General features: G+C 37.9%; 1 protein-coding gene across 10 annotated transcripts in view; it reads right to left on the reverse strand.

Annotated features, from left to right (window-relative positions):
* Nucleotides 1–3,272: 3,272 nt before the first annotated feature.
* ZNF536 (zinc finger protein 536) overlaps nt 3,273–13,921 on the reverse strand; it is a 622,265-nt gene continuing 611,616 nt past the window's right edge. For all 10 annotated transcript variants that reach the window (XM_056812231.1, XM_007474794.3, XM_007474796.3 and 7 more), the window contains one exon: nt 3,273–4,746. In XM_056812231.1, coding sequence (XP_056668209.1) covers nt 4,511–4,746 — 236 coding nt within the window. In that variant the 3' untranslated portion in view covers nt 3,273–4,510. The remainder of the gene's footprint in view (nt 4,747–13,921) is intronic.

Raw genomic sequence — 13,921 nt, forward strand, 5'->3', positions numbered from 1 at the left:
ACTATTTCAAAGGAAACCAATTATACTGAAATGCCTTTATCAAAATATCTAAGAACAAATTCATGAACAGAAAGTTAAACCTTATTTTATGCCTTATTTTAAAGGGAGGCATCATCATATATTGCAAAGATGATTGATTTGGTATCCGAAGAGTGACAGGACCAGACCAGATGTCTTCTTGGTTTCTTTTCAACTCCAGAATTCTATAACCCTGGATCCTAGACAGGGAAATGGAGATATTTAGCTAAATGAATTATCCAAGGTCACACAGCGAGGAAGAATTAAGACCAGGGTTCAGGTCTCCAGAATCAGTGTGGTATAAAGAATAGAACTGAATCCTTTCTCCACTCTCCTCCAGCACCCATCAAATGTTACCCCAGTCTTTTCTCAGCCAAACCCAGTCTTTTATGAGTGACTGTGATAACCTTCCATCTTGGTCCTCCTCATCTAGGAGCTAAGGTTCTATGTAAATGTAAATGTAAAGATGTATGTAAAAAGACCAAATGAGGAGTCCAGTGTCTTGATGTCAAGCAAAAGTTACCATTACAAGTTCATAAATGGCCATGATTCATTTTCCTTCTATTCCCCCTTTCTCCTCCAAAAATGTGGTAGCTCACCTATGTTGTTATTCAATTTTGTCTGACTCTTCGTGACCCCATTTGGGGTTTTCTTCACAAAAGGACTGGAGTGGTTTGTCATTTCCTTCTCCAGCTCATTTTACAGATGAGAAAAATGGAGCAAATAGTAACCCAGGATCACATAACTGGCATCTCAAGCCAGATTTGAACTCAGGAAGCGGAGTCTTTCTGATTTCAAGTCCAATGCTTTATCCACTGCACCACCTGGCTACACACACACACATGCACACATACACACACACACATGCACACACACGCACACACACCTCTGGGCAGGAAGGCTAAAGGGTAGACTAGAGAGAAGCATTTTGAATTCCTTTAAAATGGAGATAAGTAGCTTTGTTTCAGGGTACCAGGACAAAGACCCATAGTCTGAGGACCTTCTATTGGCATATGTGTACACTCTACAACGAACACATTTTTATGAGAGAGATGTGACTTTATGCTTCCATATTTCACAAACTTCAAAATTCTTGCCAAGGCAGTTTCCTTAGCAGATTTGGATACTATGAATGCAGTACAGAATCACCCCTATAGAAAATGAGTACCAATACATGATAAAACACATTTTGATGGTCTTTTAATCAAACCCAATGATATAGGTAAGGGCAGTTGGGTGGCATAGTGAATAGAGTGCTGGGCCTGGATGTTAGGAAGACCCGAGTTCAAATCTGATCCAAGACACTTACTAGCTGTGTGACCCTAAGCAAGTCACTTAACTCTGTTGACCTCAGTCTCCTCATCTGTAAAATGAGCTGGAGAAGGAGACAGCAAGGCACTCCAGCTTCTTTGCCAAGAAAACTTCAAAAGAGGTCACAAAGAATCAGACATGGATGAAAACAGCTAAACAACAAATAGAGCTTTACATTGTAGAGAGTTGTATATGGTGTATAATTAGGCTAAGGAATATCCCACCCATCCCAGCACATGTGCCACCGAAATATATAAATGTGTCCACTTGGTGCTATATTGACCAGCATCAACATCAAGGTAATCTAACAAAGGTTCAGAAATGGATTTAACTGTTTCTAATAAAGAGACACAAATAGGAAAAGTGGGTTTTTTGTTTTTGTTTTTGTTTTTTTCCAGAGGTAGAGGTTTTATTGCGTAAAACACTGGATAAGACTTTACTGCTTCAGAGACATTTTATTCTAACAGGAGAAAGAAAACAGTCATTGCTGAAAAAAACAACTTTTAATACTTTCTATACCAGAATAAAGTTCTGTCAACTGATGTATTATAATAATAAATAATGACCAAGAATAAACTTTAAATACAAAGTTTTCTACTTGTTACAAGCATAGCAACACAATCCTCTACTCTATTGATCTCAGATTTCCTCCAAGAGAGAATTTTTTTTTTAATTTTTCTTTGTGTAGGAATGTAGACAGTATTATGACCAGTACCACAGACTACAGAAGTTACAGAGAAAAAACTTGACATGTTTAGATATGAGAAGCTGATGATATTCAGAAACTGACAATGCATCACTGTCGCTGTCACTTGTGTGTTTTACAAGTTACAAATGTTCTGGAAAAAAGGCCCATGTCAGAGGGGGGAAAAGGGACAGTAGCACTGGACCAAATGGAGTCAACACACACGTCACAAAGAAGGGGAGAGGTTCCCAATGTCACAAACAGAATTATTGCCTGTCGCATCTGAAACTGCTCAGAAGACACAAAGAATACTGAAGGATCTCCTTGGTATAGGAGATGGAATGTGGCTTTCTTTTTTTTCTTAATTTTTTTCTTTTTTTTTCTTTTTTTGTTCCTTTTTTGTTCTTTATTTCTTTCTTTTTTTTCTATTTTCTATTTTCTCTTTTTTTCTTTTTCTTTTCTTTTTTTTCTTTTTTTTCTTTTTGCTAAGATACTGAAGGCGGGCGCAAACACACAGAAAGCAAGCGACTGACACAGTCACCAAACACGGTAGTGCAGTTAAAATTCTAAAGCTTACTACAGTCAGAAAGTTTTCAATAACATTTCAATCCCTTCTCTAGGATCATAGAAACAGTTGCATTAAGTTTATCAACTCGATTTAAGTAAGGCAGTGAGAACTATACTAGAAAAACAAGAAAGCAGCCTGCTCTATGCCAGATGGGTCCAAGTTGCACAGCGAACTCATTTAAACTGAAACTTCAGTTGGATGACACCCTTTCGACAGCATATGCAAACCGTATTCCTTATTAGCCTGAGATTTTTTTCCAGTCTCAGGATAGCATTAAGAATTTTATTTACATTGATTGCAGTTTAGTATTTTTGTAAACTGCTTTAGGCAGAGCTGAAATTTTAAGGCCCTGGGGTTTTATTCTGTGCTCCCAGCCTGCAAGGAAATATTGACTTTTTATTTATTTTTATTTTTTAGGTTCTGGTTGATTTTGTTTTAGACTTAGTTAATACTTCTCTACCATCGCAATCCACAGCACCTGTGTCTGAAAAAGAAAATACTTTAAAAGGCTGAAATTTTAAGCCATTCAAGCAGATTTAAGACTAAGCCTTTCACTAGTCTCTTGCATGGTTTGGGGTTAAGCATCTTGATAGCATCCCTCAAAAGCTCCTTCTGTGGTGAAGGAAGAACTTAATGTGGAGGATCTAAATAGTAGAAAACCTAGCATCATTGGCCAAAAAAGGGAGGGAAAAGAACACATTTATTTCATTTTTTAAAAATTACAACAAAAATTATCACTCAAACACTTTCTCATTAGAGACAAAGCACAGGATGTTGGGGTTCATATTTTAGCTCAAGCTGCTTCAGAAGAGCCCGTTCTAGAAGATAGTCCTGCCCTGTGTCTGTCACAGTTATAAAAACTAACAGATGAAAAACTTAACCAGGACTAGAAAATCCTTCATTCAAGTAAAAAAAAATTGAAATTAAAAGAAAGAATTTTTAAACCCTTTATTTGAACATAAAATTCAGTTTCTTACCAGTACCTTCTACAGATGAGGCTGACTAGTTTGGCTAAACAAAAATGATATATCCTATACCCCTAGATTTTTATTTTAGTGGCCACCTATTTCTTCATCCAAAAAAAAGAAAAAGAAAAAGAAAAAGAAAAAGGACCCAGAATAAAAGCATTTCCCTCAATACTGCCATTTGAGCTGAAAAAAGCAATCACTCATCAAATCTGCAATGGACATGTGTCTGCACATCCTTCCTGACCATTGATTCACTTGACTGTGTATTTTTAAAAAATGAAAATGTAATATCTCAATCTTTTCCAATATCGGTCAGTTCTGACCCTCGTTAGGGGCCGGCTAAGATTTCTCCTCCAGTGCAGTTACAACACCACTCCCATTGATTTTCTCTGCAGTGACAGCCCCAGTCTGACTGGCACCATGGTAGCTAGCGTACCAAGCCATCTCATTGCTATGCTGGGCCAATGACAGCCGCCAGTATCATATTATAAAGGTGTTTTCAACAATGAAAACGCAGCCTCTCAATCTTTGGAGGCAACACTAAATCATGGAGATGGTATCATTTTTCGGTTAAGAGCGTTATTTTTGGACAAAGACCACTTTAGAGTTTGAAGTGCCCCCTGCTTTTTAGAGAACTAACGACCTCGTCGTCATCTTTTTGAAATCACTTTATTATCCCACCTGCGTTGTTTGGAAGCATTTGTTGCCAGGTAACAGTTTAGTAGCCATTTTCAAGGGCTGGGGAGAATTTTTTTAATATATAGATATATAGATATAGATATATTTTAAATGTTTTAAACATCCTGTACACTACTGGGTTGGGGATTTGGGGGGACTGTATACAACTCTCTTATTTATTTATTTTTTTTCCAGAATGCAGTTAGCAAACTCTCTTACCAAGTGCCTATCTAAAGAGTGTGTAAAATAATATTGCAATATACAGATAGACTTGTTCAGCTGTTACTCTTGGGCCTTGCTGCCCACCTCCGTTAGCTCTGCTGAGCTCCCGGGTCTGACAGCTGCAGGTTCCTCTAAATTCCCAGAAGCCTCGGAGTCAACTCTGGAGCGCTTGAACCTGCGATCGGGATACTGGCTGTTGTCAAAAGGCATGCGATGGACACAAAGAACATGGGTCTTCAGGTTTCCCTTCTGAGAGGCACTGTACGGGCAATATCTGCACTGGAAAGGCCTGTGACCTGAGGATAGACAAAAGTCCAGTTAGTAGGGTCAGGGGTTGTGAGGCTTTCTCCCAAGCACATTTAACGAATTGATTATTTTTTAAAATCCTGTTTAGGAACAAGTACTCATGAAAGCTACAGCAAAAGAAGGAGAAACAAAAAAGAAATAGATATGAGTCACACAGACAATAATTTGAAAGGAGAGCTTCCAAGGCAGCGAATTTAATCCATTTGCTTGGGGAGAAGAGAAAGCTAGATATCACCTGACCCTTCTATAAAATGATCATCAATCACTCAGTATGGGAGTCCAGCTCAGGCCAAACAGTTTAATAACTGGGCCTCCTTTATATTTGTTCATTAACTTTTTATTGGAGAAAGATGTAGACACGACCATGCATAGACTCTGTGCTAACCAAGGGTGGAGGGAGTGGAGGGGGGCAGGCAGAAGGGAGGGGGCGTCTCTGACCTTTGAATGGAGTAGAAAATATCCCTCCAACTCAGAGTTTCACATATTAAGGGGGGGGTGCGTGTCTGCATGTCTATACATACATATCAACATATTTCTGGGGGAAATGAGTGAGGACAGATGGGAAGGGATCGGGGGTCCGGCGACCTAGGCTTGTGTGCATTTTCTAGAAGTGCCTACACAAGTTAGATTTCGTTTCTGAGGTCTAATATTCAAAGACTTGCAATAAACCCATTTTGAATAGAAGATGGATGAGTGAAGAAAGAGCTCTGATCCCCATAGTCTCATTTCTTTGTTCAGACGCACCAGACACATATGCACATTTTTGCCATATTGAAAAACTAGTATAGCATCTGGTTTGGGAAGTTATATTGGAGCAATCACATTTCCTTCAATGCTGGGAAGTTGATGCACTGTTTCTGGAAGTTTATGGGCTTTTGTCTCTCCAACTAGCAGCATCAGAGGTCAAATACGCTTAGCTGGGTTTAATTTGCTCAGAAATATTCAGGAAGAAAATTAAGTGGGCCCAGACAGTAACGTTGCCCCTCCACCCCACCCTTCTCCATCCCAACACACATGCACATGTCCATGCCTGGAGAGCACTTTCAGTGTTCCCAGGCTGGACGTTCCTAAGAGAAAGCAAACCATGATCCCTTTGGCTTTCCATGAGAGCTAGCTATTCTCCAGAAAAGCTGTGGGCAAAGCATCTTTCTTTTGTGAAATTAAACCATGTTTTCCCAGCAACTTATATGATCAAGTCGGAGCCATGTTGTCTCTCCCGAATTGCTTTTAATTTGCCACTCAGGAGCTCCTAATGCCTTCATTTATTTTCTCTGATCCCTGGCCCCCTAACCCCCAGCCTCTCTGCAAACAACTGCGAACGTACCCAGGGGGACTCCTAGTGAAGTAATGCTCTTTAAAGGCACCCTTTAATGTAAATAATCGTCTCTGCTTTATTACTTTGTAAACTTATGTATGAAAACCTTAATATACAAAAATTCAGAACCAGCTGCCAAGAAAAGGGGGAACTTGATCAGTTCCCTAATGGAACAAGGTGTCTTAACAAAGGACCCCCCTCCCCCACTTGGCCAACCCCCCCCCCCAAGGTCTGCACAAGCAGGACTTCAAGCATTTGGAAAACTGTCTACTTTTCTATACACAAAGATTTCTTCCCACCATTCTCAGCCTTTAAGAAATCAAGGCGGAGAGGATTTCCCCTCCTGTACCCATTTCAGTATCTAGTAACAATCCTAACGATGCCAAGCAACACAACAAATTTATATAACATGAAATAAATTATTTCAAGTTTGCAAAAAAAAAAAAGATTTTCTTTTACATTTATTTATTTATTTATTTATTTGCTTTTAAAATCCTTACCTTCTGTCTTAGAATTAATACTTTGTATTGGTTCCAAGGCAGAAGAGCAGTAAGGGTTAGGCAATGGGAGTTAAGTGACTTGCCCAGAGTCACACAGCTGGGAAGTGTCTGAGGCCAGATTTGAACCCAGGACCTCCAATCTCTAGGCCTGACTCTCAATCCGCTGATGCCTCCTGCAAAATTATTTTCTAACAACATGCTGTGAAATAACCATGGCAAGTATTATTGCCTCAGGTACCATCAACTAAGGCAAAGCAAATGGGACTTTTCCAAAAGCACCCAAGAAATCTCATACGATTCTTTAAGTTCCTTAAAGGAGAAAAAACAGTCTTTATATATATATATATGTATTAGGATAGTGCCTGTATTTCTGATTTCTGGGGTTTTTGTTTTGTTTTGTTTTCCTCTTTGCTTTTACGAATCTCTGCACCTCATTGTTCAGACTGCCGCTGCCTCCGTCTGCTGCCTAGTTACTGGCATGCTCTCTCTTCCTCAGTACCTAGGTGCAACTCCTTTTCCACCAGAAAGACTGGCAGCTCTGTCTGGTGGGAGGGGTCTCTGCACTTTGAGACCATCATTCTCGTGCCAGCTCTGAGCAGGTCACCTTCGCCTGTCTGAGACTCCGTGGCCTCATCTGTGATCAAGGAGTCCTTTTTGTACTACCTACTTTTCAGGGCGATCTGTGAGGAAATGCTGGCAAAATCCTGGCTCAACCACTAGTGACTTTGGGCAAGAGTTTGAACTTCATCGGGCTTTGGCTTCCTGATGACTACCAGGTTTTTTCTAGCTCTCAATCACATCTCTTCAAAGATTTAAAGGGATGGAGAAATAGGAGGGATTCCTTTTTCAGCCTTCCCCAATCTTCTCTGCAGTCTTCCCACACTTCTATTCTAGGTAGGTGATATATTCCTGTGCCATATATAATCTATGGTGTGTATAGATGCACATATAGTACATATATTCCTCATGTGCTCTCCTATGCTAATAGTATATTGCCAACTGCCCAGGTCATCACTGACTCCAAGAGGCTAGGTTTTGTCTCCACAATCAGAAGAGAAGATCCTCAAGAGCTTAGACCTTCCTTTGTTTTGTTTTGTTTTTAACCTCCCTAATATTGGAAGAACAAAGTATTATAGAGTTAGAACTGGAAGGGACTCAGAGGCTACACAAGCCGATGCTTCATTTTACAGATAAAGAAACAGAGGCACAGAAAGACTGAGTAATTAGGTCTAATTGTGATTCCAACTCAGGTTCTGGTGCTGCCAAGTCAGTCCTATTTCCCAGACACCACGTAGACAGTAAGAAATTCTTACTATGGGGCAGCTGGGTGGCTCAGTGGATTGAGAGCCAGGCCTAGAGAAGGGAAGTCGTAGGTTCAAATCTGGCCTCAGACACTTCCCAGCTGTGTGACCCTGGGCACGTCACTTAACCCCCATTGCCCTGCCCTGACCACTCCTCTGCCTTAGAACCAATACACAGTATTGACTCCAAGATGGAAGGTAAGGGTTTAAAAAGACTTGAATTCAAATCCAGCATCTGATATTTATTATCTGTGTGACCCAGGCAAGTCACTTGACCTCCATTGCCTAGTCCTTACTACTTTTCTACTTTGGAACCAATACCCAGTATTGACTCCAAGATGGAAAGTAAGAGTTTAACAACAAAAAAAAGAAATTCTTACTAGAATAATTTATTTTCCCAGTTGGAAAGGTAGATTGAGAATTTTGGGATGGAGAAATTTGAAATTTCATTTTTCTAATTCTGGTTTTCAAAATACAAGCCAAATCCAAGTGCTTGTTCTTGAATAACTAAGATACTACAAAACATCTGTTTTTAATCTTTTGTAGTTTTTAGCAGAGAAGGAATAGATAAGATAACACAATTCCCAGCTATTGATAGATCAAGGGGGTGGCTTCCCCTCCTGTTCCCACTAACATCTCAGGATCTAATAGCAATTACAACAACACATTTAAAGAACACTTTTTTGAGTTTACAAAATTATTTCCTAACAACATTCAGTGAAATAGGTATGGCAAGTACTATTGTCCCAAGTGCCATAACTAAGGTGAAGCAAGTGGCAAAAGAGCACCCAAATTGATAGGGTTGCTAACAAAACTTATGTCCCCCTGGCAGTATAGAAATAAATGAAATTAGTGCCCAGTTAAGAAAAAAAATTCTTAAAAGAGGAAGCTACCTGAACCCATATTTTCAGAAACTGATTAAACATACCTTGTCTCTAGCAGTTATGGCCCCAATTTTCATCATTTTACATGGGTAAGGGGGAGGAGAGAGAAGAATGGGGGAAGGGACATCTCTCACCAGAATAGGCCTGAGAATATGCCTCTCTCTGGATGCAGTATTTCATTTCAATCCCCAACTATACAGAGAATAAAAATGAGGCTCCTTCAGATAGACTGACTTGCTTACGGTCATGTAAGCCAGTAAGAATCACAGCATGAGAAGCAGGAGAGCTGGGTTTGAAACCCACTTCTGTGTCCAGGGCCTTTCCCGCTCTACCACGGTGGCCCATTTTCATTGCATACCATTCCAATATGGTAATCCAGTGACATATTCCATGGGAAAGAAACTTTAATGGTCATACTGAATTTTTAGAGTTGTTCAAGGATGTAATTCGTTGAATTTCTTCCTGTTCATCATTAGCATATATAATTGTGATTCATTTACTATATACAAAATACCATGAAAATGTATATAATTCAAAAAATACAACTATGAAAATAAAGACTTATTATGCACATAGATTCATTTAGATAGTGCCTAAGGTAGAAATGGGTTGGATAACTGAGGCCCACAAAAATGTGACCCGGATTATGTACCAATCCATATGTACATATCTAGACCTATCTGTAATTTATAAAAATAAATGTATATAAATGTTTGGCACATATTGGAATATATTTATAATATATTGTGTTTCTGCTGGTTCAATAAAGCCTTATACTGATATAGAGCTTATTATAAAATAATAATACCCTATTTTCATGTCACATCACAGTGACATAGTAAGTTCTCACATAAGCTAGAATCTTAGAACTAGATGGGACCTTAGAGATCTGGAACTCCATTCTGATCATTTGAAAAATGAAGAAAGGGGGAAGCTAGGTAGCTCAGTAGATAGAGAACCAGGCCTAGAGATGGGAGGTCCTGGGTTCAAATCTGGCCTCAGATACCTCCCAACTGTGTGACCCTGGGCAAGTCACTTAACCCCCTCTGCCTAGCCCTTAACCCTCTTCTGCCTTGGAACCAATACACAGTATTGATTCCAAGACAGAAGGTAAGAGTTTTTAAAAAATGAAGAAACTTGGGCCCAGATTAGGGAAGTGATTTAGGCAGGGTCATGCACTACAGAAACAGGATTAAAATCCAGGGTTTTAAATCCAGTTCAATGTTCTATATTAGGGATCAGAAAACAGTAGTCTATACCCAAATAAGTCCACAGTGCCTCCTGTTTTCAAATAGCTAAAATGGCTTAAAAATATTTTTAAAAAACATTGACTTGATTTAATTAATTTTTAAAAATATTTATCTTATTTTTATTTCCACAACAGAATCACCAACGTGTTAGGAAGGTACTATCCAGACAAGAAAACTAAGATTTAGATAAATGTACTGACTTATATGACATCAGTTTTTTCAAAAAATCAGATCTATGATTTCATCATTCTAAGAAGTTCCTAGTGAGAAACTTCTTCCCATGCACATCAGTAATTTTTCTCAAACTTATAGTCTTAAAGAGGTAACTCTCATCCTTCCCAATCTATCTCATTTAAGTGAGGGTAAATGAGATAACAAAAACCATAATAAATGTAATCATAATAAATATTTATGTGGTTCTTTAAGGTCTGGAAGGCATTTTACAAGCATTCACTCATATGGCTTCAAGAAACTTTATGTAGTGAGTTGCAATTATCCCCATTTTACAGATGAGACATGTAGGGCTCAGAGGGTTCAAGTTACTTTCTCAGAATCACAAAACTGATTGATAGCAGGGTCAGAACTAGAATCCACATACAAATTCCTTTCCCCTTCTGTTCTCTTTTGTTTTCTTCTCTTCTCTCACTCATCTCTATCCTGAGCTGTTTTGCTTCCAATCTCATCACTCAACTAAAACAACTCTTTCCTAAATTACTGGTGATCTTGCCAAATATGGTGATTTTTTTCTCAGTCCTAACTTGTGGGATCTATCTGACGTATTTGACACTATGAATCTCCTTCACCTCCTCAATAATTTCTCCTCCTCTGACCTTTTGTGACACGGTTCTTTCCTGCTTCTCCTGCCTATCTAATTACTCTTTCTCAGTCTTCTTTGCTGGCTCAGCATCCAAATTATGTCCCCTAACTGTAGGTATTCCCCAATACTGTCTTGCCTCCTAGACTCTCTCCTTTCTTGGTGACTTGATCACTTCCTATTGGTTCAATTATCTCCATTCCATTGACTCCCAGATCTGGTGGTTCCCCAAGCTTCCATCCTTAATTACTAGTTGCTTATTTGATGTGGAGACATCTCAAACCTAATATGTACAAAGTAGAACTCATTATCTTCCTCTCCCAAACCCATCACTTTCATTAGTTTTCTTATTTCTGTTAAATCTTCCAGCCTTCCTGGTTTACTTTGCTGTTATCTTTGTTATCTCTTCATTTGTTCTCCCTCACCTTACATATCAAATCAATGGCTAAATATCTCTATTAATTCAGCCTCCACTTTAATTTAATCCTTAGTCATCTCTCACCTAGATCATTGCAACAGCCTCTTATATGGTCTCCCTACTTCAAAAACCTCACTACTTCAAGCCATTGTAAGACTTTCTTTAAAAAAAAAATATTCTTTAAGAATAGAGCAGGTAGACTACTCTCAACTGTGCAAAGTTCTGGAATAATTCTAAAAGACAATGATGGAGAATGCTATCCATCTCCAGAGAAAGAACTGTTGGAATTATCTTTCACATCAGTGTATTTATGGTTTTATTTGGGGATTTTGATTATGTATGAGTGTGTTTTGACAACAATGACCAATATGGAAATGTATTTTGAATGAAAATAAAAATTTCAAATAAAAAAAAAGAATAGACCAGGTAGTTTGATATAGCATTGAACGTACAAATTAATCTGGGTGGTAATATAATTTTAGAAATATTGGCTCAACCCACCCATGAGCAATTAATATTTTTCAATTGTTTAGGTCTGGTTTTATTCCTATAAGTAGTTGTTTATAGTTGTATCTATGTAGTCCTTGTATGTAACCATGGAAGTTAGACTCCCAAGTATTTTATATATTCTATCATGATTTTAAATGGATGTCCCTTTCTAGCTCTTCTTGTTCAGTTTTACAAGAATTATATAGAAATGCTGAGGATTTATGTGTATTTATTTTCTATTGTACATATAATTTTACTAAAGTTATCATTGTTTCAATTAATTTTAGTTGACTCTTTGGGGTTCTTTAAGTACACAATCATCTCATTCAGAAAAGTGATGATTTTGCTTCTTCTTTACCCCTGGTTATTCCCTAAATTTCTTTTTCTTGTCTTATTGCTATAGCCAGCATTTCTAGTATTATTTCATGAGACATGTTTCTGTATATAGTCATTGAGGGAATTTGTTTTGTTTGACTATGCATATTTGTTACAATAAATTTGTTTTTCTTTTCTTAGGAGGGTTGGTACACATTGGAAAGGAGAGAAAACCGATCTCTCTTCATTTAAAAAAATAGAAAAATCAGTGTACTACAAATGTGAAAGATTGCATGCATTTTCAGATGAGGTCGCTGTATTATTAGTTTTGCTTATCTGTTTTATTTTATTAAAAGAGATCTCTTACACAGCAGGAGTCAAATGTAAAACTTTTTGTGACACCAAAACAAAACAAGTCAATATTTTCTTTAAAGCACAGAAATGATCAGATTAGTCCCCTATTTGATTCCAGTGGCTCCCTATTACCCCCAGGATCAAATATAAACTCTGTTTCTTGTTTTTTTTTTAATTCCCCTTATATTTTAATTATTTATTTATATTTATTATTTGTTTCTCTTTATTTTGTATGTGCATATATATATATATATAAAGACTCCTCCATTTAAATGTAAATTCTTTGAGAACAGAGCTCATTTTATTCTTTATACTTTATCCCTTGCACTTGGCAGAGTGACTGGCACAGAGTAGGTGTTTTAATAAATATTTGTGGATAAATTAATTAACTCACCACCCAATGCTCTTTTAACCACCATATGATGCTACATAAGTGTGCTTAGTGTTGACTGAGAAACCATATTAAACTATACTTTGAAAGGAGTAAGCAATGCTCCTGCATTCTAAACTCATTTTCCAACCAACATATAGATGCCTGGGAGCTAGAGAGTTTTCCTCTATGCAATGATGGTATGTTGACCTCAGAGGGACAGATGAAGCCCAAGAGAATCTGCTGAAATCTTTGTCAGTCTCTTTCTGATATCTGATTCTGATATCATTGGCTAGAGAGAAGCAACATCTTCAAACGTCAATTTGCCATCAACATCTTCAGAAGAACAAAACAATGTATGTTGGTGTAGGCCTTCACTTCTTTGGCACTTTCCCATAAGACCTTCCCAGTATAATGGAGTAAAAGGCTTTCTAGAAGGCAGACCCCATCTGGCAAAGCTCAGATCCTCCAACTGGGAATTGAACTAATTAATGGTTTGGTTTGGGTTTTTTTTTTTTTAAGTATCTAGAAGTAATAAAGTTACTAATGAAAAACTACTTCTAAATAGTTGTCAAAAAGACTAAAAGGCATGAAAGAAAGTTTGACAAAAAGACATTTGTACTGGTTGAAATAAAACAAAATTATATAATCTTCTACTTTCAGATGACAGGGTATTTCAAATCAACATCTTCTCAAAGTCTATCCATTTGGGAAAGTTCAAAATTCCACTTTGGGGCAGGAAATACACCAAAGATAAATTTTCTTGATATTTTAATTCTGCCTGGAAGGCCTTCTTCTTCTGTACTATATAGGTTCTAGAATTGAAAAGGACCATAGACTATCAAAGGTGGGGGTTAGAAGATGCCTTAGAATTCACTTGCCCAATCCTTCCCCTGCCCACAAGTGAGAAAGCCAAGGCCCAGAGAATTTAAGTGACTTATCCAAGGTCACACCATTGGTTAATAGGAAATGTAGCCAGGATTCAAACTTATATCCTTTAACTCAAAATCTACAGCTCTTATGACACTGGTACACTGCCTCTTATAGACAGTCAACAAGCATAATGTTTACTATGCACGAACTAGGTGGCACTCTGGACCAGGATTTGGGAAGATTCATCTTCATGAGTTCAAATCTCACCTCAGACACTTACTA

Source organism: Monodelphis domestica, chromosome 1 (genome assembly GCF_027887165.1).
Source record: "Monodelphis domestica isolate mMonDom1 chromosome 1, mMonDom1.pri, whole genome shotgun sequence".
NCBI classification, from domain to species: Eukaryota; Metazoa; Chordata; class Mammalia; order Didelphimorphia; family Didelphidae; genus Monodelphis; species Monodelphis domestica.